At 43.7% G+C, this 27378-nt stretch overlaps 1 protein-coding gene across 3 annotated transcripts in view; it reads left to right on the top strand.

Moving 5' to 3' along the window:
- Positions 1-27378, top strand: part of CHAC2 (ChaC glutathione specific gamma-glutamylcyclotransferase 2) — a 175746-nt gene that overhangs the window by 31505 nt on the left and 116863 nt on the right. Inside the window, exon 1 of one of the 3 annotated variants that reach the window (XM_078649602.1) lies at positions 4371-4439. The exons of 1 other annotated variant lie outside the window; for it this stretch is intronic. In XM_078649602.1, coding sequence (XP_078505728.1) covers positions 4386-4439 — 54 coding nt within the window. In that variant the 5' untranslated portion in view covers positions 4371-4385. Of the gene's footprint in view, positions 1-4370; positions 4440-5198; positions 5241-27378 lie in introns of those variants that run through there. One more of the 3 variants, XM_078649603.1, reaches the window with a different exon arrangement.

Here is a 27378-nt window from a genome sequence, read left to right as displayed (position 1 = left end):
AAAAACAGTAAAACATTTTAACACTAAAAATCCCATGAGGTTTTGAACCACGCCTCCATAAATCACTAATCAGAATAGTCCAATATCTACAAAATAGGGAGGCACCATCTTACTGTCTCTTTATTTACAACAGGCACTCTTTTCTTAGTGCAAGTCAAAACAGGATACAGTTCCAGCTCTCTATGGAAAGCAACTCCAAATAATGGTCTCAGAAGAGACAACTTTATCAATAAGTGGCGCAGAGACTGCCAACCGGAAACGAAACTCCAGATTCAGCTCTGTGTCCGAAACAAGTTTGAATATCAAAGAATCTATAAACTTTAACATGTCATGGGAGAGAAAAACAGTCATAACAAACCTTCATCATATGACATCATGGCAATTGATATACAACTCTTACCTGTCCCAATGGGTGGGATAATCCTCGTCTCTGTGTCCTTCATAGACCATAAAATTCTTGTTGCATATGCTGGAAAATGTTCTATTCTATGGCAGGACTGGAGGCTCAGATTATGCTGGTTCAAAACTGACCAACAACAGCAGAAGAAGCTGGTACAATGGGTGGTAATGAAATATTGTAAATATTGAGTCAGATGACCAATCAGCTGCCTTAAGAATATCTTCTAACCTGGATCCCATAACAAAGGCGTTGGATGCCATTGCGTCCAGAGTTGAAGGAGCACCATACACAGATACAGCTATACGAGCTTTAGCCATGAACCATCGACCCATACGTGCTAAAGTAACCGCAGATACCGGGCGGAAAGGTTTCTGAATTGACAAGAGTAAAGGTCCCAAGGGTTCGGATCTGTGAGGCAAAGTACGTTCTTTTTAATTTCTTAGACATTTAAACACACATAACTTGTCATTGTGAGGAAAGGCAGGATAATCAACTGAACGTGACATAGTCTTAGTTTTTCCAGATATAATATATGATACACCATGTGGAGTAAAAAACCTACCTGCTAGTTCTAGTGCATGTACATCAGACACTTGCCGAGAAGAAATGAGACACAAAAGCATGGTAAGTTTAGCTGACAGCTGTTTTAATGATAAATCTTTATCTTCTGGCCAAGATTCGAGTAACGATAACACATTAGAAACATCCCATAGAGTATTATATCTTGTCTCGGGGGTCGAGCAACCCTTATACCTTTCAGTAATTTGCATACAACGGGTGAACTCCTACCGGTTTTCCATCTATATGATTAGCTGACAATGCAGATCTAAAGTTGTTTACTGATAAGTAACATAACCCGGATTCTGCACACTCAGAGAGAAAATTCAAGACAATTTTTACATCGGATCCCATGCAATCCACCTCCTGTTGAAGGCATCAACCCACCCAATGTTTCTATGCAGCAAATATCGTTTACGGGTGGAAGGAGCCCAAGCCTGTTGTATAAATTCGGCAACTGCAGATGAAAGGCCTTCAATTTGTTTGTGTCTCATGATAGCTTCCAAACCATGAGCGTCAGTTGGTACTGCAGAACGAGTGGATGAGGAGATTCAACTGGATCCGGGAGCAATTGCGGAAATACAGGAAGTCGAATGGGCAGATCTAGTGACAATTCTTAGAGAGTTGAAAAACACGATTGTGTCTTCCATAGAGGTGTGTCTTTAAGACCAATGACGCTGACTGGTGACTGACTTGGGCTGCAACTCTCTGGATCATTGCAAAGGGAGGAATGGCGTGGCTTGTCTTAGATCCCCTGGATGAAGAAAAACGTGCAATTGTGTGATTGTAGCTGAAGTTTTATTGAAGATAATGAATTTTCAGGCGTGGAACGCTCTGTAAAGAAAAGATCGCCTGAAAAGAGGATGCCAGCAGGCCAACAATCCTCGCCAGGGATCTCAAGGAAAATGTCTGTTTCGACAACGTCGTTCTGATTTCTCTCTTGATGGACTTCATTTTGGCTGGAGGGAGAAGTAACTGAGCTCGCACGGAGTTGATCTGAAATCCCAAGAAGTCCACATGTTCTGAGGGAGTCGTCATGGACTTCTTGGGATTTAACCTAGGTTCTGTAGGATAGAGACACTGTCCATTGCAGGTGTGTTATCAACAAGGTACGATCTTGTGTGAACAGAAGCATGTCGTCTAGACATACGATCATACAAACTCCCATTTCTCGTAGTCGAGTCACCACAGGTTTCAATAATTTGGTGAACACCCAAGGGGCTGAAGAAAGGCCGCACGGTAGAGATTGATACCAAAACCATTGGCCTTTCCATTGAAACTTTAGGTAATGTTGATAAGGGGGATAAATCAGGACTGTCAGATAAGCATCTTTTAGATCTAACCGGACAATTGAGTCATATCTAGTAACAGATCCCTCAAAAGATGGATGCCGTCCATCACCACCCCCCCTTTTGTACCGCTTCCATCTTGAAATGGCGGTACGTCACAAAGGGGTTGAACGCTCTGAGATTTATTACTAACCACTGACCACCTCCTTTCTTTTGAACCAAGAAGATGTTGCTGCAAAAACCTTCCGACTGGAGAGCTCTGGCAGCAATAACCTGCTTTGTCAAAAGTTCTAGCATTTCGGAGTCTATAAAACATTATTCTTGTCGGGAAAAATGGAGAGGCGATGGGTGGGCATGTTGAATCGGTGGGAATGCCAATACTATTTGATACCCTTGAACACTGTTCAGAACCCATGTATATGATGTGATCTTTGACCAATTGTGTACAAAATGCATCAATCTGCCCCCCAAAGGGATTGAAAGAAGAAACGGTTGAATCATTACCTGAGGATTGGGTGTCATCGTTCTGGTTATCCTCTATTGACGCCCGTGTTGAAGTGGCCTGTGAATCCCCATGATCTAGTGGGATATCATCCTGCTTTGGCTGGGTCTTGGGCGTACCCTCTGCACCTGCGTCTGTACCCGCTGTGAGGACTTTGCAGGTTGAAGTGGCCAGTCGAGGGTCCTCTGCCCCGAACGACCATGCAGGAGAGGGGATTGAATGGTCTTTTGAGTGATGACTGAGATTTGTCTAGGGAGGTGAAAGTGTTACAACCTTAGCAATGACCTTGACAAAGAGTTCTCCAAGAAGTCGACCTTCTGCTAAGGGGACTGGTTCCTCTGAGGCCAGTTCGGCCAGTTGTGGATCGATCCTTTGGAAAACAGATTTGCACCTTTCAGAAGATAGCGCCCATTTTCATTGCTTAATAGGCAAATTGCTCTGTGAGTCCATCCAGCTAGGACCTCAGGGTAAATTGCTGCTTGATCTGACCTCTTTGTCGTAGCTTTTCCGCAGATTAATCTGCATATATTCCGCCACAGCTGGGGCCGGAGACCAATCTGAGGATCTAGGGTGAACTATGCTAGAGGAGTCAAAGGTGAACGGGGACTGAGTTGTTGGAGAAGAGCGCTTTCGATGGCAAGACTCTTGAGAGGAAGAGGAGTCTGTATCAGCGTCCTGAGGGGGGGAGGGAGCAGAGGGAGGGACAGTGGCGGGTCAGTACTGTAATCATGATCCTTTGCTCGTTCAGTAACCTTGGTGTAGGTCTTTACGTGAGGCCAGGACTGTCTGGGGGGTTCTGAGGGTGGGGGGGGGGGGTTAGAGGACAGGTTAGAAGGAGAAGGGGAGGGGTCACTACCTACCAGCCGGTCAAGGCAGGGTGAGATGGTTAGGAGGGCAGATGACAAACTTTTTTCAAGTGTCTTGTCTAAGGTTGTGTCAATCAAGGATTCCATCCATATTTTCATCGTAGTAAAAATCCTCGTCATCTTGTGGACTATAAAAAGCCAGGTTCTGCTTGTAGACCTCATAATCAAACATGATGCAGGGAAGGGTTGCTTCCCACCAAAGGAAAGCCAATTGATTACAGCCCTGTACAGCTTAGATACACGGCGTAAATTGGGAGCCAAAGGAGCTGTAGCAGAGAGGTCCAGGCTTCTAGAGGACTTATGAGGGGGGGGGTGAGGCCCTGACTGCCTAAGAAGCAGTAGGTTTAAGGGGTGTCCAAAAATTGTCTGTTTGGGAAAGACAGGGAAACATTTCTGAATGTATTTGTGCAATGGAAAATTAATCCGTCTGTTGAATTTGGCATATTAGGCCCTGTACCGGCACTGATCTACGTGAGGATAAACCTGTTATTCTAGCCCGGGACAGACGTCACCAGCTTACAAATGGGAAACTGCCTAGCGTGCACTGACGCATGCAGGCTCCTGAGAGGTTATGAGTGTGTAGCTCAATTGGGCTTCAAAGCAGCCTCGCTCCTGGGAGGGGCCACTCCCAGAGCGATAGCGCAAGAAGCGCGCACCGCAGCAGCACGGCCGCACGGACGGGGAAAGAAAAGGAGAAATCGAAATGGTCACAATAATTACATCGGGAGGGCGCATGGGGAGTAAGGCGCAACACGCGCCAGTGAATTGGAATGACACGGGCAAACAGAAGCGCTAACACGCGAATACAGATACAAGGAGAACCAGTAAGTCGTAATTACAACGCAGTGCAAAACACAGTATATAATAATCAAATCATGTAATGCATTGGAAAGGGTACTACAAAAAAACAAGCCACTTATCTTGACTGCGTAGCAGCAAAGAAAGAGGCAGTAAGATGGTGCCTCGCTATTTTTTAGACATTGGACTGTTCTGATTGGTCATTTATGGAGGCGTGATTCAAAGTCTCATGGGATTTGTAGTGTTAAAATGTTTTACTGTTTTTTAATTGGCTGCTTTAAAAGTGAGTAGTAAAGATTGAGAAGCATAATCTGAGCCTCTGTTCCTGCATAGGATTCAGTAGTTACTAACGCCTTTGGTCGGACTTTTTTGCTGCACGGTTCGTTGTCTGAAGCAATCACAGCAGGTTTGCATCATACCACTGATGTAAAAGTTGTGCTCTTTGTCATTCTTTGTTACAGATGTTTACCCTGCAGGATCCAAGCACTAACATCAACGGGCACTCAGGAACTGCACAAAGTTGAAAGTGTTTACCATGTGAATGCGCATCTTCTTCTGAGGGCACCTAGGCCCATTGTCCTGATAGGTTTCGGTTTGGGCTGCGCGAATATCAAAAGCAACACCGGACGCCTGTCAGCCATCTGTTTTCCTTAACTTGATGCCTAAGCTCAACCTGCCTTTCTGCCTGCTATAACCTAATGACAGGCATTGCATTGTTAATGGTCAGTAAAATAGATTGACCCCAGCAGCTGAAGCCACCGGACTGCCAGTTCCAAGGCAGTGGATGTGCATGTTCAGACATGAACAGACACACATTCATTATTGAGGTATGGCTTCTCATGATTTCATCCATACTGTTAACTGTGCAAGATGCCTATGGTTGATGGACGTTCGTTTCTGGTACTGTTCATGTACTTAGGGTGGACCGTTAGACTGACCTATAGGGCAGTCTGGCAGTGCCCGGCTGGCTGGTCCGATAGTGAGCCGGTATTGGAGGTTTGTGGGTCTGTTTTCTGGTCTGTTGGGTAGGTTTATACTTTTTATTTCCCTGCTATTACCACAGACATTGCCTGGAGCAAGCACAAATGCATGCAGACTCGTATCTTGCCAAACCCCTATACAAGTGCAAAAATGCCCTATTTGCAAAAGCCTGATTCGGTAATAGAGGTCACTTTTATTTGGCCCCGGGCCTATTTTCTATCCAATTTAACCCTGTATGTACTGTATCCTTTCTCTTTATATACCTTGCAGTTCCAGTCCAGTTCTGAGCTCTGCTCTGGATCTTGAGTTAAGATATCAATCAAGAATAGAATTTGGATTGCAGACAAAGAGAATTATTGGAGAGTTGCATCCTCAAACTAAAGATCGCTGTTACAAATTGCCCCTCAGCCCTCCTCAATAACGTAACCATTTAGTGTGTTAGATGTTTGTTTCTATGCACGTGTGCTGCATGCCTCATTACCTACCAGAAACCCTTGTTGAATTGGATTGGTTTACTTTGACTAAAAGCCGAATGATGAAGAGGGACCGTGTTTTGCAGACCGCGCGACAAAACTATCTGTGATGAAAACTACCTACTTACTGAAGCCCCATACTAAAGGTCAAGAGTGGCAGCACCTGGCTAATAAAGTAGGGATGACATTAATGGACCACAAACCATATTTCTACCATTATAAGTGCACAAACATGAGGACAAAACACACGCAAACTGGGATTCTTCAAGAACAAAGGATTGATTTTCACTAATGAATATGTTAAAATAACCAAAATGGTGATTAAAAAATATGAAACAAAATAAGAATTTGTTTGGTAAAACTTTGCCCTGTAGTAGTTCTTCACATCCAGACATGAATCTGGAACACCTGGCATGAACCGTGGGAATGAGAACAAAACCCGTAGGCAGGTGTATAGGTAAGTATGTTTACATGTTTGTGATATATGTTGTAGTACCCCTATGGTGCATCCGTGCTGTGTAATTTCAGGTGAATTACACATATGGTGAGCAGTCTCCAACCCCTGACCACAATTAATAAGCAGCAGGTATATTGATATGAACGTGCGTTTACAATTTCTTCATTCTTATAGAATGACAGCTCTTAATTGGCCTTTTAAGCGACAAAGCTTATGTGAACTCAGTAGTGTCTTTCCAATTAAAATGTCCATTCTGAGATGTGGAGATCCTGTGACAATGTGAGGGGGCAAATATCCTTCACACACCAAACCTCTGGACATGGTGGAGCAGAAGATAAATGTTGCTTGTTTCCATGCACCACACAGGAAGTGCATCACATGTTCAGGGGGCAGGTGGGAACTCTAAAGCGTTGAGGTGCTCACCACAACCCTCAATGAAAGCTTCAACTTGTTGCTTAATTGGGCACTGGCACTAGGCTTAAAACAACAGAAATGTGGCGTTAAGCTACAGTAAAGAAGCAAGGTCTGCTTTGAAAGTGGTAAAGCCGCTCATACATTTTCGAGCGCCCCATATGCCCATGTGAAAGCCAACAAAATATCATAATTTCCTCATGAGACCGCAGGAGTGGGCATGGGAACCACCTGAGGTATTTGCAAGGAGCAGAGCAGCCCCAAGAACTGGAGAAACCTCACTCTACCTTCCGAGGGAGATTGAATCCCTGACGGCGGGAGAGGTTTGTCTTGGGCTTCGAGGTGCAGGGACACCTATTGGTTAGTCATGAAGGTGCAGTAGGAGCATAGTAAAGTTAAAAAGATTCTGGGAAATGTTATTTAATTCAATGTTTTATTAACAATGTAGATGGTTGATAATGCAAGGTTTTACAGTATTATGAATGCTGTTCATGGAGGGTTCTGGCCCATGGATTTAAATGGTGGGTTGTAACATGTATTGCCTATTGATACTGTTGTCAATAATTTCAGTGGTGTTGCAATGGTGAAATATCGCATGTTGCTGTTTTTATTAGTGTGGTAATATGCTGACTGAGCCAGTAGTCCGGCCTTATTGATAATGACACACTGACAAAGCTAATAGGCTTGCCTATTGATAATGACACCACCTTGTACTATGAGGTGGTGTCTAGTATTGATGGGGTATTGTGAAATTTGAATCAGGCCACACTATGTGTATAACATGATATTAGGGTGTCACCAAAGGTATTCACATCTATCTGATTTACTTGCTTGTAATTTAATACTTTTTATTTAGTAGTGTGAGTGTAATAAGAGTACTTTTCCCTAAAGAAATAAATAAATAAGCACTGACTGAACAATAATCAATAATTGATTAAGTGTTTTTGTTGCGTGCCAGCAAGCTGGGCTTACTAGCCCACACCGTATCTCCTGCTTTGGCCTTTGACTGCTCTGCCAGAGTCCAGTGCTACAATTGGGAAAATAATTCCCAGTAAAGATACAATTGTGGAGTTTTTACTTGAGAAGGAATGTCGATTCTAACAGATTTATTACATAGAGAATCCTGATTTTATTAAAGACAAGGAGTCTAGCAATATGCATAATACCTTTATTCACCACTTCTGAGCCGAACTTATAAGCACTTTAGAATAGAATTGTAACATCAAACAGTTGAAAAGAACAATAATGTCCCATAAGATCCTGGCATCTGCCATCTTCTTCCTCATTTGTTTCTTCTTCTGCAAACTTCTTTTTGAACAAACGTAACATCTTCTGAAAACTACCTCTTGTAATCGCACAAAACCAAAAATGAACCTCAATTTTCTGTAAATAATAAAAACGATAAATTATTGTACCAATACTCTATTCCACTATATACCATTGTTTTTCACTATTGTATACTTTACTTAAAACTTATTATTAAAAAAAATACCTCTCAAGAATATTCATCATAAAACACAATTACCCCTCCTCCAAACCCAAAATCGGGGAGGGATGGAGGAATGGAGGGATAATGCTAACCTCCTTATCTTTAATAAAATCACGATTCTCTATGCAATAAATCTGTGAGAATCCACATTTTATTGCAGGACAGGAGGCTAGCAATATGCATGTTCAAAGCCAACAGTTTTTTTGCAACATGCTCAACGTGTTTGAAATAAAACCTCAGCATTTGTCCAATCTGCAGCTTTTAAGATGTCATTTAAACTTCCTCCATTAAAAAAATGCCTTACTAGCCATCGCACCCCTTACCGAATGTGCTGTAAAACAATTCAAGTTCACTCCTGCCTCCTTCATAACTGACCATACCCATCTAGCAATGGTAGCTGCCTTAAAAGGTTTAACAAACGAAATCAGCAAGTGATCTACACCATCCACTCTAAACTCCATAATCCTGCTCTCGTATTCCTTCAAACACCTTACAATACAAAGCTTTGGGTATGCATCCAACGAAGGATAAAATCTTGACCTTGACATTGTCTTAGTTCTTCTCTAAATCTCAAACATCGCACCTTGAGGCTGATAAAACCTAGAACTAACATCCAAAGCCTTTACATCTGACACTCTCGATCGAAATCAAACTCGCCAACTTCCACGTTAATTCTCCCAATCCCAGATACCTATTTGCAGGCCATTCTTCAAATAACTTAAATATCAAATTTACATCCCAAACCATACTTGGCTTTAGGAGGTCTCTTTAACCTAATACCCTTCATAATGCTACACACCACTGGAATCCTTCCTCTCGATACCCCCTGGATTGAGGTGTGCCCAGCCGAAATTGCCGACCTAAAACAATTCCTGTATGACAACCCTTTCTCAAACAGATCTGCTAAAAAATTTGATACCATCATCTCGTCAGCCTCCATAGGATCCAAATCCTTTTCCACGCACCAACGTAACCATACAGACCATGCACCCTTCTATATCTTTCTAGTCCCAGGTGCTCACGATTCCTTGAGTAAAGCTGAAGCTGATCCCGAAAGGCCCGAGAATCTTTCAGATCTCCTGATATCTTCCAAACTAGAAGGTTGAGGGAACCTCACACCTCCAAAGGATGATCTAGCCCTTCCTGATCTATCAACATTCCACTGTAAGCCCTTATAAAAAAGGTTTCTCCATCACCATCTCTAATTTGAAGGGAACCATGCCTGCGAAATCCAAAATGGTGTCACCAACACAATCTGTGTAACCTGTCTCCGTACTGTATCAACACCCTCTGAATCATTTCAAACAGAGGAAAAGCATGCCCCCTCCTCTCCTTCCAATTCTGAGTGAAGACATCTTCCACTAAGGCCTCTGGATCTAGGTCTCTAGCTGAAATAATCAACCAACTGAAATGTCAGTCTGGAAGCAAACCGATCTATATCTATTGGACCAAACTGACTCTGAATCTCCTGAAAAACCTCCTTGTCCATCCAGCGTCCAGTTGCTGTAATCCATCAGATTTCTTGAGTACCAATCCGCAACCATGTTCTGTTGCCCCGGTACATACTGAGCCTGAAAAGCAATTCTGTGTTCAATGCAAAATTCCCAAATTTCCTGTGTAATTTCTGTCAATCTCCTTAATCTGCTTCCACCTAACTTGTTTATATACGTGACTGCTGTGATATTGTCCATTTTCAGAAGGACAGAATTCTCTTGGAATTGAGACCTGAAACATTACAATGCAAAATTCCCTGCCTTCATTTCTAAATAATTTATATGTTCCATTTGTTCCAAACTCCACCTGTTCTCTGATTCAGACATGTTGCTCCCAAACCAAAATTGCTCGCAGATTTCCAACACAAAATCTGGTTTCATACCAAAAATTGCTCCTCCATTCCATGCTTCCAGATTTTCACCTCATGCCGAATCTTTTTTATCTTCTTTCCTGGTAGCAACAAATGTCATTTGACTGTATCCACTACAAAACCTAAAAACTCTGAAGCTCAACAGATGAATTCCGTCCATCTTGAAATGCCTGTAAACCACAATATAATTTAGGTCCCTCAAATGTATCACTGGTCTCTATACCTTGTCTTTCTTTCCTACCAGAAATAACGTACTCACGAAACCTAGTTGGTCTTCTCCAACTTCCACAATTACCCCCTTGAGAAGCATACTCTCTATTTCTTCCTTTCCTATCTTTTTGATGTTCCCCTGAACCTTAACTCTCTTGGTTCCTGTATTTGCACGGGCTCTGAATCGAACTCTATTTTGTATCCTGATACATCCTGCAACACCCAAGGGTCTTTTGTTATCTCCTTCCATTTTTTCACAAATGATTTAACCTTCCTCCCACCTTTCCTTGGGTAAAACCAGAACGAATCCTCCTATTCCTACCCACCTGGTGTTTAAACAGAGGATTGTCCTCGTCCTCTTACACCTCTAGCTCTGCCTCCCCTTCCTCTTTGAGGGAACAATCCATATTGACCCTAGGATCCTCTTGTGAATCCTCTGTTACTATTAAACTAGAACCTATAAAAACTCCAGCTGGGAGGTTGCCCTCTCCTCCCATCCCTGCCATAAAAACTATTAATTCCACTAAAAACGTTTCTCATATTGAGCTGTGCTTTATCTAAGGCAGTAAACGTATACACGTACTTCCCCAACCCTCTCCAAAGAGCAAGCCTTTTGGATCTTCACTTGTTTCCTTTCGTGCAAAATCTCCAAGTTTAGGATTTATTCTAAACAATACTGCCTTTCTACTTTCGGCAATCAGCCCTGCATTTGCATTCCCTAAGAAGCAGATTTCATTCTGGCACCAGCCCTTTAATAAATTACTATCCAAATCCGTATCCTTAAGATACTCCTCTTCAGCCATGTCGAACATTCTAACAAGAGGACCTAAGGTGTCCAACAGTTTGTCCTCACATTGCTTTAATGCCTTCTCTAGACCTTTTCTAGGATCCCTTCCTAACTTGAACATGTATGTAATTATATCTGAGTCCAGATTAGGAGTCAAAGAATCCTTTTCTTCAATCACAGGGCGCGAACATTCTGCCCTCATAATACTACGTTCACCCTTCTCCAGTGGTCTTCTTAATCAATGTCTAACATAATCGGACACATGACTCATAGGCCACCAGTCAGATCCCCTTGGTGGCGTACATCTTTAGGGTCAAACAAGTTTTGACCAAATGGATCAACAACGACTTTCTCTCACTTCATTCTACTATTTTCACTTCCAATATCATCCTCCAAATCGTCTTTATAATCTAAATCTAAAATATATTCATCCAAGTCAGTATAATCTGCAGGTTAATTCCTCCCATCTTTGCTGTTGACTTTAACACCCAATCTCTGCAAGCCGCTTGGGACTCCATTTCCTTCAGCATTGTAATCCAGATGCTTCCTTTTGCTCTTACATTTACCTCCCTTATGAACCCTTTCTTCATTTTCTTGATACAGAAAAATACTCATCCTCCTCATTATCACAAGGTCTCTTCATACCGGACATGACTGTCTTTACAGACTCCTGTATTAGTTTCTTGATCTCTTCATTTAAATAATTTTTTTAACCATTGTCCCTGACTCTTCAACATTCACCTCTTCCTCTGACATCTTATTCAAAGCTATCAATAGAAATCACAAGCAACTGTTTTGACCTCTTCACAGCTGATCTTCACCTAACACCTGCATCTTCCGTTATTTGAAACGTTAAAAAAATGGGTTGCCTAGCAACGTTCCGATTTCTTAAATGTAAGCCCATTAACTCTAGAAAATAACCTGGCTGGATCACCCAAAACTTTCCCAATCCGAAATGGCGGCTGCAAACCTTATCCCCTTTATCCCTCTTCTAACTTTCTTCTTTTCTTTTTTTCTTGTAAATTCTTGAATTATTTCAAAATCATTACGGAGCCTCTCCAGTTACAGAAATAAAGTCGTCACACGTCTACCGTACTTTATGACGCACAACATGCACATTGGCCGATTTTAAAATGGCCGACCGCTCCACAGGCAAGAAGCGAGCTCCCATTTACCGAGCTCATTTCACTAAGATGTTGCACTGCAATCCTGCCTCGAGTTACCATGCTCGAATGCTGCCTTCTGAAGTCGCGCGCCAGCAAACGGTAAACGCCGACTTCAAAACAAAACTACTGTTTTCTCTTATTTGCCTTATTTGTTAATTCCTAACTTCCGCTTCATAAACCTGCACTTGGTATGACTTTAAAACACACTTACTATATTTCCATTCTAGTCCTAATAAAACAAACAACATTACAATTTTAAAAAACTTAATATAATTTAAAAAAAACATGGATCAACAAATATTTAGCCCACAAATTGGAATACGTTCCACAAAAACAAAACTTCAATGTACACATTCTTCAAAATAGATGTTAAAAATTAAATAACATAGTGTACTTATCTGTTTGAGAAGCAGCAAACAAAAGAGGAAGTAGATGGCGGACGTTAGGATCTTGTGGGATATTAGTGTTCTTTTCAATTGTTTGATATTAAGGTTCTATTCTAAAGTTCTTTTAAGTGCTGCGGACAAGTGGTGAATGAAGGGATTATGCATATCGCTAGCCTCCTGTCTTGCCATATGATCATGACAACTAATAAGCTAGTTTCCTTAAGTAACAAAAAAGGAGATCATTGTTTTGGAGTGCTGGTATCAAGCGAAGTTTCATATCACATTATGCCAGTGCTCACAAACCCGGTATCCATAAATGAGCACAAGGTAGTGGCTCTTCTCTAAAAGAGAATGACAAAGGCTTGTGGAAAGAGTTATTCAAAAACATACTTAAAGATACATTGGGAAATGTAAAATTATTCATGTACACCATCAAAGTCAAACAAGGTGTTGCAGCATACCTCATAGCGTGAGGGGTGGTTTATCGGCAGTGTTGAAAGATATGTGCACACAATGGATAACTGAACAAGTCGATAAAACATTTTGCTAGTCTTTAATACCTAAACTAAGCACTGTACAGGGTATTAAGGCTTCTGCCCTGACAGAGCTGTTACTCTCGTTTATGGGAATGTTTAAGTTTTATTCAAATTTTTTAGAGCATTTAGTAATCTTTCACATGCTTTGGAGCACTGTTTAAAGAGTGGGCAGTAATAATCTCTCAGATGTTTTGGTGAAATCACAGAAAGACGTGTTTAAGACCTACAGACGTATGTTCAAGGTCAATTGATTTGCATTACAGGGCGAGGCTAGGATATGACGTAGCATGATGCAGACATCTGAGCTTTCTCCTTGGATGGCTCTGAGCCCATTGTTCCTGGGGCCACTGAGCACACTCACCATAGAATGTGAGGAGTCTTGATAGGTGGGGCGGGTGGCCCTGTGGAAAGTGTCAACATCCTGGTAGATGCCGATATCACTGATGGGCTGTGCACCCAAGATGGTGTCAGGACTCCACCCATGGCACTGCTAGGAGGCAAAGTCGGCAGCTGATGTGCAAGCCTCCCTGTGCAGTGGTAACTTGGTGTGGAGGGGTTCTCCTGCTTCCCCTGATCTGCAGCGCCACCACCAGAGTTATGAGGCCTATAGCGAGACCTACTCCTCTCATAGGTTAGCATTGGGAATTATTTAATGCACTTTTAAGCTGTAACTCCTGATGAGAGAGGGAGTCTCTTTGTGATGTTTCATATGGTTGGAATGCAATTGATAAATCCTACTCACTGGTGAAGTTGGATTTAACATCACTATTTTAGACATGCCCCTTTTGGAATGTGCACATTCCTCTGCACTTACTGCTCTGTGTGCCTGACAACCGGTCTCCAATACACCTCTGGGGTAGGTGATAGTTACACTTTGTGCATTCCCTCTAGACAGCCTAAACACAGAAAGGGTTGGTGTGTCTTAGTACTCATCTGCATACATCTGCATTCTCATGGCCTTGCCTGATTGGAAGGGAGGGGCTAACACTTCACTTGAATAGGTAGTGTTCTGTCCCCATACAAAGGTTTGATTTGCCCCCAGTAGATAGCCTGGCTTACAGGACTAGGCTGAAAGGGTAACCTGTGCACCTCAGAGAACTGCTTAGAAGCGTGTACTTCAGAGAGCTGCTTTAAAGTCACCCCAATATCAAAGTCACGTTTGGGTCTAAGTACTGGGTCTCTGACCCACTAAAATCAGACACCTCTGGATCTTGAACTGCACCCCTACTATCAGGACTGCTGTGCTACTTAAAGGACTCAACTGGACTGCTTTTCTGGAAGGACTCCTTTTTTGCTTGTTGCCCTGCTGCTCTCTGACTCTGGTGAAGGAGAGCTGGACTCTGCCTTCACTCCAAGTGATCTCAAAGGCCTTGTTGGCGTGACTCCTATTGCTTGAGAGGCAGGAAACTCAAAGTCTCTACCCCTGTGCCTGTGCCTTGGTAATTGGAAGTGGCCCAGATACCTGCAATACAGAGATTGATGCTTCTCCTATCTGCGTGTAGCAGAACCAGCACATCAACCTGGTGTGGGAGTAAAATTGTCTCATCTCATTGGAACCAGCACTTTGTCTCTCGAGATTGACTCATCGTATGGGTGCAGCTTGATGAGATCGACAAATCTCTCTACTGGGTGGCAGAATCCGGCGCATCGGTCGATGCCCCGCGACTCCGACACCCGTGTTCAGAACCGACGCATCACATCACTGTGTGGAGAAAATCAATGCTTGTGACCTGGGTAGGCACTTTGCTCACTGCCGCCCGCGTGGGTCCTGTGGCCGGCCTGCGCCTCCACAAGGTCGGCCCGAATTTTGACTTTGCCTCTGTCTAGCGTGATCTAAAGTAAACATTTTTTTTGCTCCAAGTGCTTTTCTGCATTCATTCTTTTAAAATTCAATATCTCAATTTCTATACAATGGACTTTTGTCATTTTGGTCTTGTTTTGTTTATAATATAATCTATTTTTTGTGATGTATTCATTGTGTTACTGTGTGAGTGTGTTGCACAAATACTTTCCACACTGCCTCTTTCGATAAGCCTGACTGCTCTGTGCCCAGCTACCAGAGGGTGAGCACAGCTTATCTTTTAGTGTGTACTTAGCTTACCCTGACTAGGATTATGGTTTCTGCTTGGACAGGGTGCATACCTTTGAAAACCAGATACATAATTTCTAACACCTGTTGTCCTACAATGCATCACACTTACCAGGGATGAGTATCAATGCTTTGTGGAGGTGGCAAGGTCCCATTTTCAGAACAAACAACATAGGCTATACAAGGTGTGCAATAAAGCTGGTAAATTATTAGCAAGGCTGCTGCGACACGAGGAGGAAAGGTGCAGGATGCACTTCGTAATGAACAGTGAGGGGGTGGAGGGGTGGTACGCACCACAGAGAAAATTGCTAATGCTTTTCAAGTCATTTTTATGGGATGGACCCTTTGAGTGAAAGTAGAACCATCAGCCTCTGGTCGATAATGTGACCCAATCATAGATTAAACAAATTCGTGGCACCATTGGCCAGATTGTCAGCCAAACAATTAAAGTACTGTTGCTAGAACTATTAATATACAAATTCAGGGTTGAACACAATCCTGGTAGAAAAAAACTGTAGGGCTGATTGTTTATCAGTTTTACACGTGGAAGATGAGGATCAACAAAGAATGGATGGAGAAGTGGAGAGGATGGTCAAAGATTGTGTGAGTTTCAACAGCAGTGATAAGAGCCTGGTCACAGAAGTATCTGTCCAACGTTTAGTGTTATGTCCTGCCAGAGCATAGCAAAAACTCTTGCCCTCCCATATGAGATACTTTGTAGTAATAATTGCTCACCTATCAAGGTGGATGTAAATTAATCCAAACGTGGAATCTACAATGAGGAGTGCTATTACGTTTTTTCAGAATGTTTTCGCAAGAAAGGGAATTGCAGAGGAAAATGTCACAATCATTTTGCCTCGTGGGAGATGAAGAATTTTCTTGAAAAGTGTGGAATCAAACACATTGGGGCTAGACTTTATCAGCCACCAAGGCAAGGAAAAGTTGAATCTTTCAAAGCTTTTTTGGTAGAATGTATCCAAGGGGTGCACAGGAACAACATGGATGTCTTTAGCAGTATAAAGAATCTTGTTTGGTCTTACCAGACTCTCTCACATGTGTCCACTGGAAAACCTTTGTTGAGTTGCTACAAGAGTGGTTTCTGAGTTGTGCCTGTTTTGGTTGGTGAAGGTGGTGAAAAGAGGAACTTGCCAAATGATCAAGGAAAAAGGCTAATTTGAGGTCAGGTCTTGTGAGTAGAAACCGGTTATGCAAAAGGGAGCTAAGAGTACAACCGTATAAATTGAAGACTGGTGAATCTGTGAGACTCAGAGATCCCGTGTTGGTTAAGAAAGGGATATCTATATTTTATAATCCTGTACAGAGTTCAGGGGGGACTCTGACTGGTTGGTGGAATGTTTTGTAAGTGCCTTTAGCTCCTAAAAGGGTGACAATTGGTGTGCAAGCACATGGCAGATGTACAAATGGAAAGGCAACAGTTGCCCATGGACTCCAGCTGTGGACAAGCTGCTTGTGCTATTACCAATAAAGAATGTGTTAAATTAAAGTTTTGGTTCCGTGTCATCTGAAATGTTAAATTGATATGTGATCAGGAACGAACAGAACAAAGACGATGCAGTTATGAATGATACATATGGAACTCCTACGGAAGTCCACATAACAAGACATAATAATACAATAATGATACATAGCACATATTAAAATCAACAATAGAAAAGTATAAAACCTCCAATTTAATGCATACATTATTTAGAAGCATCGATTGCTATCCTTTATATAGTGACAACATGCATAGCACCGTAAAGAATATGTTATGTGACTGCAGTTCTGTAAGTTCAGCCTTTGAACATATATAACCAAATCAAAAATGTATAAAAACCATTTAACACTATACGAGACTCGAAAAACTCTTTAAACTGTATACTATGCCATCTAGCTTTAAACAAATCACTTGTTTCCAACCTCCTGAGGGGTGTATTGCACATAAGAAATAAAGAAAGCAAAAGTACAATATAAAACTTGATCAATAGATTCATTTTCAGGCCTTTAAAAAGTGCAATGTACATAGTGAAACATGCAAAGTTGCCCCTGTCTTTTTGCTTCTGACCGCCTGTTTTTGACAGTGGGCTGAACTTTGTTTTTGCTAGTTTTAGGACTCTGGCTCTTTTTCACTGCTGACCAGTGCTAAAGTGCATGTGCTCTGTGTCTAAAATGTGATGGCATTTAGTTTCTTCATAATTGGCATATCTGATTTACTGGTAAGTCCCTAATACACTGCACTACATGTGCCCAGAGCCTCTAAATCAAATGCTACTAGTGGGCCTGCAGCACTGATTGTGCCACCCACATGAGTAGCCTTTCAAACTACTCAGGCCTGCCACTGTAGAGCCTGTATTTGCAGTTTTAAACTGCCATGTCGACCTGACATGCTCACCTACTTGCCAGGCTCACACCTTCCCTTTTATTACATGTAAGGCATCCCTACGGTAGGCCCTTGGTAGCCCTATGGGCAGTGTGCAGTGTGTTTAAAAGATAGGACATGCTTTTGAGTTTTACATATACTGGTAGTGAAATACTGCTACATTAGTTTGTGCTGCAAATTGAATTGAATGATCGCCGCTGCCTGCACCAAAGCTGTGGTCACCTCTCGCAGAGTGCGCAATGCAAGGACCTCGACTTACAGCGCAGTTTAGACTTTGCTGCAGCGCCTCCAAAGAATCGCTGCCTGGTGAGTCCTCAGACACCACATCACTGATGTCAATGGTGCACCGGACCTACTCCAATGCATTACCGGCCCTGCGTGGCTTCAGTCTGATGCATCGTCTCCACCACAGTGGTTCAACATCGACGCAGTGGTAATGACACACCGCGCACTTGACATTGACGCATCATCAATGCCGCACAGCCTTCAAGAACTGAGGCCTGGCACATGTAGCCAAACATCACCTCCGTTGCACACCGCATCGCCGCTACATGGCAATGCCTCAATTACTTTGCACAACTTTCAGGAACCAACTCATGACCTGCGACCCATCACCTCCTCAGCGCACCGCATCGTTTACGATTTCCAACGCATCCAAGGTACTGTCAGCGGGTCTAATTGGCTCCTGTATCCAGTCCCTGCTCCATCGCGATCGGATTGAACTTTTGGATTTGTATCGGTCAAGCACGACCAAATAGTGTAGGAAGGTGGATATCTGACTATGGTTACCCCCAACATTTTGCCTAGTGTTTTGCTGGTTTCTGACTTAGTTGGCCCGGGATCCTGCTATTCAGGACCCCAGGCTTCCTGCTCTCTCTGTTAAAATGGACTCCATGTACCCTAGGTACATATCTAATTGGATACTGAGTCACCTTATCAGTCCCTGTACAGTGTACCTTAGGTACCCAGGGCATAGGTGTACCCAGGGCCTACCAGGGGCTGCAGCATGTATTATGCCACCCCTGGCTGGCCATCCAAAACTGACACAACTGGCTGCACGACAGCTGGGGCAAGGTGGTGTAATCACCCTTTGCTGTAGATATAGTATCCCTATATCTAAACCTAAAATGGACACATATATTCCTATCAGTCACTCCTAGAGAAGGCCTTATCAATCCTGAAGGCAGAGTGCTTGGAATTATGTGAGATGGTGCTCTGGCATGAGCTGAGCCCGTTTGCAGCTTGCGGAACCAAGTCCTAATAGCTGTTCCATGATAACGCTATACCATATACTCTTAAGTGCATTATAATCCTCGCGGTTAAATGCTAACTCTGGTATAACATTATCAAAACATGTCGAGTAAGGTGTCATACGATTTGGAATACTACGCCCTCGCCAATTCTGGCGACGGGGGTAGCATTCCACCCTTCTAGATGGACACGACATGTATGTAACTTAGAACCCCGGTTAAAGTTAACTCGAGCCTTGGCATCACAAAATGGATGCTGCCACCACAGACACAAGTCTGACCTCCTGCTGCTGGGAGGCCTGGACAAAGGGTTTCCTGCCTTGGGAGGTGCTAGCACCACCCCAGACAGGATTTTGTGTATTAGGTAGGCCCAGGCTGAAAGGAATGAGACATGCCTGGGGCACACAAGGTGCCCTGTGCATACACCGGATCCAACCAGTTGCTGGGGCACTCCAGCCCCAGCTCTGGCGGGAAACCGGACAAAGGATAGGGGGTGTAACCACCCCCCTTCCTGGTCCCACCCAGGGGAGGGACCTAGTCGTAGTACAGCCCCCTTAAGCTGAATAAAGGTAGGAGCTGGTCCCATTCCCAGTTAGATTAATCTTGACGAACTTCCACAAAGAAACTCTTGACCTTCGACCTCCTGAACATCAGAAGACTGAAGAATCTCCCCTATGGTCAGGGAGTGACCATCCTGCTTCGCAGGCACCATCAAGCTCCTGTGCGGTTTGCTGCAAGTCCTTCCTTCCAGGAACCCGACGACCCAGCTCAACGAGACCCGGACCTCCAGACCTCTCTGACCTCTACCCACATCCACAGCACAGCTGGGACCCGTGGGTGCGACGAGCAACGTGGAGACGGCCATCTTGAAGAAACCTGCACAGCGCTTCCAGCACGACCCCCGAGTGACCCTCGAGTAAGTGCATTGGGGACTGAGAAGCCCCACACCGACACAGCACCTGCATCAAAGACCAGCCCCCCCAGCCTCCACGAGATCTGCGTGGGGCCCTTTTGCCTGGTTGCTGCTTTTCCTGTTGTCTGGTCACTTGCCGGCTGTCTAGTGACCTCAGAGACGACGACCCGAAGAATTCAACACTGCTAGTCTGGTCCCCCAGACTGGCCCTTGCTTCCTTGTGAAAGAGAAGCACCCCGGACCCTCCTGGTCCGCACCAGACGCCATCTTTGTTCCACCGCGTGGCTTGCATTAGCCAAGGCCTGTTGTCCAGATCGACGATCCGACACCGCCAACAGCAGCAGACTACGTGGGACAGCTCGTGCCTCCAGCCTGGTCGTGAAGAACAGCTCCTGGTCCGCGCAGCTACAGAGAGAAGCGACAGCTCCTGGTTCACTCCTGGTTCCAGCACCGTCACTGGCTAGTGACCAAGACTCTGTCCCCTTCCTTTTCAGGACTTCCTTCTTCCTAGTTCCATCCTTGGAACCACCGGACTTCTCCATCTGGCTGCCTGCCAGCAACTCCTTGTTTCAGGCATCACCGGGATCAACGCAGCAAACCCGACACCATTTCAGCCCTATGCACCCGCAGCCTGTGGGCTAGGTAACTAAAGCTTCTAGGTGCTGAAGTCTGTGTTCACTATCCTAGTGTCCAGGTCCACTGTTGTTTTCCCTCCATCCAGCCGGGTTCGTCCGAAATCCGTAACTTTGTAAACTGTAGCATCCATAGACGTTGGTACGCATCCCGCGTGAGAGTTTCCACTCTGCACGTGAGTCCCGTGGGCCTCCTGCTCCGTACTTACCTAGTTCGTAGCGTAGTCCCAGCGATCCTCCAGCCTCTGGATCTCCTTACAGTATTTTCTTTTCTCGCATTCCATTGTTTTGAGTATATTGTTTGTCGTGTCCCTAAGGCACACGTGTAAATATTGTGCGAACTCGTATTTCTTTTGTAGTATTGTCATGTGCTTAGCCCTCTGACCTCATAAAGAGTCCAGAGGTGTATGTTAGTTAATAAATATCCTTTTATTTTCATAACAACCTGTGTGGTGTCCTTTCATGTGGTATTCAAGGGGTTATATTGTGCCATTCAGAGTTTAGCCTAAAGACTGCTTTTGTCCACGCTACTAGGATAGCTGGTCTATAAGGTTGACTTTACAACCAATCACCATAAGGGTTGTTTGGACTGATACAAGGTGATCACTAGAACTAGTGAGCATCATATATCAGGCCAACTTCTCACAAATAGCCCCAGTTGGAGCTATTGAGTTCTAAGCATTGCATTTTGATTTAATCTTGCACAATTCATATCTTGACTTCTGTGTGTTGGATTTTTGTAGTTTTGGTCTTGTTTTACTTCGTTAAATATTGGCTGTTTTGTTAAACTGGTATGGAGTACTTTTGTGGTATTGTTACTGTGTGTGTGCACAAGTACATTACACATTGCTTCTTTAGTTTAGCCTGACTGTTCTGTGCCAAGCTACCAGAGGGTGAGCACAAGTAAAGGCTTAGTGCGTACTACGTTTACCCTAACTAGAGTAGTGATCTCCACTTAGCCAGGGTGCATACCTCTACCAACTAGAGGCACCATTTCTAACAGCAACCTTAAGAAATTTGCATTGCATGAATTTTGGACATCCACCAGTCATACATCAAGGCCCTAATAAATAATCAAAAAGTTCTAAAAAATTGAAAAGTATTACTATATATCATTTTATTTATCAGAAACAATTAACATTTATGTGCCTCCACTGTGGAATGGATGTTGTAATAAATAAACAAAGGCCTTAAAAAATGACAGCAAACATTTTGTAACGTAGGTCACACAAGTATTATGTGGTTCAGATCTTGAATATGTAGCTGGCACAACTCGCATCTTCTATCCTTTTTCCGGAGTTTGTCAGAAGCCAGTAATCACACATAAGGGGAACAGATCCAGTCTCCGCAATAGGATCAGCGATCTGATGCTATGGGACAGATTCCATTTTCAGTAAGCTGAGTTTTGTTCCCCAAATTGCTCTCCTGAAACAACAAATTATAAGGGTTTGACTGGCTCCGGACAATATCTCTGGCCAAACTTATTTTAAATGCAGAGCCCTTCATTAAGCTCTTCAGAACATACTTTGGCAGAAAGGAATCTATATTGAAGTCAAGCACAAAAAGTTTATTAGCCCACTCAAAAGTCCTAAAAATGAGCCCGATTCCTTCCGAAGAGTAAAGATCTCAAATTTTAGGGCTGCCCTCATTGTTCCGTCCTGTCCAGATAGGAGTGTGTTTCCCACCTCAACACAGCAGCCAGGGAAAAGAAATAAGAAGATACTAACATGTGGGGCTTCAAGTGTATTCAAATTACACATCTGATAGAAGATTCGACCTTCAATCCCCTCAGTAGAGTGCCAGTAGCTCATACCAACTCTTCACATGCATAGCACAAGGAGGGGGAGGTTTTTGCCTTATAAACTGACAGCGCATGCCCAAAATGACGTCTCCTGCAAGTTTTGTAACATCTGTACAGGGGATTGGCCTGATAAAGGGCTTCTTGTGGAAGACTCCACCATGCCCTCCATCAGAACCCTACTTGCATTGCCACTTGACTTGAACTTGATATGATGCAATGCGGTCGATGTACTCGTAATTGCCAACTCCATTTCCAGCCCCACACCTATTGTGATACTGGTCCATTTACCTACCTGGCTTTTTTTAACCCCTTTTTAAAAACTGGAAAGATCTCCATCTTAGCTGTGCCCAAAGAAGACACTGATCTGGGTCTACAAACAACATACTTAAATATAGCTCTTCCTCATCAAGAATGTAACCATTTTTTGGCGACACCACATAACACAGTGGGTGTACAGGCCAAAAGAAATTGCTCATGTTTCCTGGTCATCGACTCGGAGAACGCTCAGGCAGCACCAATAAGCTCAGACCAAGCCTGCATCAGCTATACCACTGCAAGATGCACTGCTCGACCTTACTGGCCCACTTTCAGTGGATTAGAGCTCGCCTTCAGATGAAGCACAGCAGCAGGCAGCAGAGAGAAGTTAAAATCAAACCCAAAGCAAGCATATTGATGAGTATTATGGGAGAGCAGCGAGGAATTGTATGTGCAGAGAGCAGGCTCCCCTCCAGGAGGTACAAACCTCACCATCCTAATGATGGCCGCCTCCGCGCCACTGAGAGGGTCTGTGGCCTAAGCCTCTTCTTGCACATAGTCATCTTCTGTAAAACAGAATCATGTGCCCCAGTTGTTTAACTCCGGTTACCTTGCAATACTGTAATTCCATCTCCTGCCTTACAGTGAACAGAACAAAATAAGCAGCAAACCAGCAGGAAAGCAAAGCTAGGAGGCTGGGCCAATTGCCTCTCCCCTGCCGTACAACTCTCCTGCCGCAATCCTGCCACCAACATCCTACAATCCTGCGGGGTTGCAGAGCTAAGAGGCTGGACAGAATTTCCCCTTCCCTGCCGCAATAGCTGATATGGCGAGTGCTCGCCCTTTGGGTGTTGTCGCAGCCACTCCTGAGGTGACTAACGGCTGACTGTGGCCCCCCCTTCCTGCGAAGCTGGTACCCAAGGTGTTGCTCAAGGGTTCCTCGGGGTCAGGGCTTGGAGCTGTGCTCACCTGCTCACTCCTCCGCTCCTCAGGCGTAACACAGCACTTGACCAACTTTTACTGATGCGTTCTCACATGTCCATCATCACGTCATTTAATTCCACAGTCACTAATCCTTTCCCCAGGAGACGTAGGATGTTAATTTTCTCCTTGCTCATGGGTGCTCATCCCAGCTCCATGTTGCCCCGGGGATACAAAACAGACAATGTTGATGCACTTTGCCACTGCCGACATATTCACATTTATTAATCTGCCCCAGTGACTTATGGGGCGCTACTTCAGCCTAAGGGATTTCAGTTTTTCTTAGCTCTTTTATGTGGTCACGGGCCATGTAACTTTACTTTTTCCCCTTCTCTTTTTAATTTCAATTTTGATGTTGCTCACCCAGATTTTTAACTTTCAGAGGCTCATGGTACAATTTCAACCCGCAGATCCCCTCTCACACTGGGCATCTCTGCAACTCTTCCATTAGGACTGTGTAGTGCTTCCAGCCTTCCATGTGGTCCTGCTGACTCCATCTCACCTACCCAGCTCCTGCTGGAGAGATTGCAAGGCAGCAATACAAAACTACCTTCCCAGTCACTGCAGTCCTTATCATGCAGGGGGCATTCAGTGACCTCCTGGCCTCCTGGTGAGTAGGCTGACTTCACCTGCTCTCCTGCTTACTCTGTGGCCCTTCGGTCTTTTGGATGTCACTGCTGGCGCCCTGGTTTGGAGGGGGCAGGTCAGGGCTGCTTTTGTGAGGTCAAGTGCTCTGGGACGGGGAGTAATTTGGGGGCTCAATCTTGTTCAGTTTGTGTATCCAGGCTCCACCATGTCTATAAATGGAGGAAAACGTTTCAAGTGTACCACACAGGTTTTGATTTCTAACCATGGGACATTGTTGACTTTTTTCTTTCTAGTGGACATTGCTAGCCCTCCAGAAATAGCCTTTTTACTGTGGAATATCTTGGTCCCCAATGCACTTAATTGCATGGAGTTTGCTGCTTTTGCTCCGTGCGGCATGCACCTTTAACCGGGAATAATCTTGCCTACCTTCCCGATTCCTATAATTTATGTTGATGATTGGTCATGCTTCTTTGCAGCCTCTAATGCTACTCCTTTCCACTTAGGCACAGGTTGGCTCTAGGCACCTGGACCTGCACTCCTGCCCCCCGAATTTTGTTAAAGACCAGCGGTTTTACTGTTTGTTTTGGGTACATAGACAATACAATACGATAAACCGAGGCAATGCTGTTTTTTCCGTTGATGTTGTTTCTGTTGATGGTTCATAATGAGCCAATTTACTAAGATGCCAATTGTTAATATTGTGGTACCAGGTTTGCTTGTTGAAGCTGATATTTGTATTGCCTCAGTTTATTCATTATTTGAAGTAGCTTGTACTTGGTGTAAGCAGTCTCTTCAATCTTTGGAATGGGTTAAAGATTTCAGTGTAGCTGTACTCTTCTTGGGGGAAGTTCCTCTGGAGTAGAGAGCGTATGCATTGATATACTCCGGAGGCTCCTTGCATTGATGGAGGTCTCTGAACAATATCGCAACATAATGCTTTTTGAAGTGATCGATCAACATTTTCCAATTATTTTTGTACTAGGAAGCGGCAGTTGGCATGTTGCTCTAAAGGGTTGTTTGTCAGAATCTTTTCCTGAACTAGCTCTCCCACTTTGGGGAGCCACCTGTCAGCTGCTTTAGTAGCTTTATCTTTAGCAGTTGCAGAGTCAGAATTCTGCATGTTGGACTACTTTGTTCTAATTTCATGAACAGTCTGTAACAAGTACAGCAGTGAAGAAGGGTCAGTTGATCTGGTTTTAGATGCTGCCACTTTTTCAATAAAATCAAGATCAGGCACAAACAGTGGTACTCCAAAGGGACACTCTTTTGAAGTACAGACCCCTAATAGTTCTCCATGCAAGTTATTTACTGCTTTCTGGATCCTCTCTCGGACCATGTTCTGGAGGAAAATCCAGAAAATGTATTGCCAAATCCTCCACGAGTTTGCCACTCAGAACGAAGACTATTCACACCCTATCCCAAGGGTTCGATCCTCCGTATTGGAAACACAACTGGACACGGAAAGAGGAAACTTTAATGGAGAGGGGAATGGGAAGAGACACAATGTTAGAGTGGCACAATGTTAGAGTGGCAGTAGGCGTATTGTTTGTCTGTAGCATGGATGATTTCCTGTTTCTATATAGTTCCTGTGTCTAGGATGAGTTTACAGAATGTAGTTATTCTGTAAAAAACATGGTCGGAAAACCCTGATGACCCTTCTCTAGACCTCTACTTTCTTAACAGTTCTTTCCCTTTTGTTTTGGGTAGCTAACCCTTTTCCTATCTGCACATCACTGCAACATCAGTGTCTCTGTTACATCTGCTTGCAACATTACATCACTACCTTGTGCTTTACAACATTCTCTCTTGTTTCTTAAGGTGCCTATGTGTATTTTAAATAAGACTACCCACCTCATGAGAGAATGGCCATGGCTAGACTTCCTGTGTTCTGTGTTTTTCTTACACAAAAGTTCTCAGAGAATTTGCCATTTCTTTTCGTCTTCACTTTGATGACTTACCAGTATTTTTAGTTCTAACATCTAGTCAGTCCCTAAAGGTTGTAATGCTCTTTTTGATGAACAGCATGTCTCTCTCATACTCATTAGCTTAAAGAAGTACTGCTGATTCATATTACTGCACTCTCGACATTGTAGGTGCTCCCTGTACCTCAACCTCCAACTCAATCCCATCATTGATCTTACAAACAAAATATACACTGTCATCAAGGAAGTCGTCCTTTCTGTGCTCCTCCATTGTGCCTTAGTGTTCTGCTTACCACAGCTGTGAGAGTGCATCCTTATTTGAAGTGCGATGACTGGGCCATCCCAAGATGACAGCAATGTCTTGCTGGCTCCTGCAAGAGCAGGGTCTATCGTGGGAAGAAGTTGAAGCCCTTCTGTGGCAGGGTATAGAGTCATGTGAGCGTAAGGCCTAGTCTTTTATTACAGGCAGCTCGCTCTCAGATGCGGATCCTTTGCAGGTTCAAAAGCCAACTCTACCTCCTGTACAAACTGTGTGATCTGCTTGTAGTGTTTTAGTAAGTTCATGACTTGGACTTGCCCTTAACAAGTAGTGTTTGCCAATCTGTGTAGATGACTGTCAAGCTGACCCTTTTAAAGGAAAGTGATAGATAAGCTACTGTAAGCAAACTGCTAAGGCCAAACACCCACCTACTCAAGACCCCAATATAGCAGATTTGAGTAAATTGAAGAATCCCTGTCCTATGAACCAGCCTTCACCCACTCAGGACAGGATGCTTCATCAGTGACTTAGCTGAACAGAGAGTACTGAATTTAAACAAGACAACAGTGCTAGTCCTGCCTCAGTGTAGTCAGAACAGGGTATATCAGGTGACTGCACAGAAATCCTTTATCAAAGTCAATCAAAGTCCATAGTATATGATAAAAGACTCAGGAAAACCAAAATGAACCAAGGGAAAACCCTGAAAATACTCAAGTCACCATTCCATCAGCCACTAAATGAATATATCCTAATATTGAAGGTCAAAATGGCTTTAAAAAAAATCTATACTTTTGAGATCTGCTCAATGACCAGAGAAACTATAGCTTTGCAAAGGTGTGCACAATTTCTAGGAGAGCACCCCACATAACTAATCTTTTTCTTAGCTTAAAGTTAAACTGCCACTTAAACCAGTACTTAAAATTAAAGCAAACAGTCTGTATTCCCTTCTTGAAACACAATAAAGACTCATACGTGTGGCATCTTGTCCCAGCAGTTGACCAATCTTTTCAGACAGATCCAAGGGTGAAGGATTAGAACTTCATCTGTGAAAATGATTTTGACTCTTTCACAACCACACAAGTTGTATATTTCAGCAGCAAAAAGAAAAAAATGCAGAGTAAGCCCATAGAACATC

The sequence above is a fragment of the Lissotriton helveticus genome, chromosome 6 (genome assembly GCF_964261635.1).
Source record: "Lissotriton helveticus chromosome 6, aLisHel1.1, whole genome shotgun sequence".
NCBI classification, from domain to species: domain Eukaryota; kingdom Metazoa; phylum Chordata; class Amphibia; order Caudata; family Salamandridae; genus Lissotriton; species Lissotriton helveticus.
The sequence above is the reverse complement of the archived record's forward strand: the minus strand, read 5'-3'. Positions and strand labels throughout refer to the sequence as shown.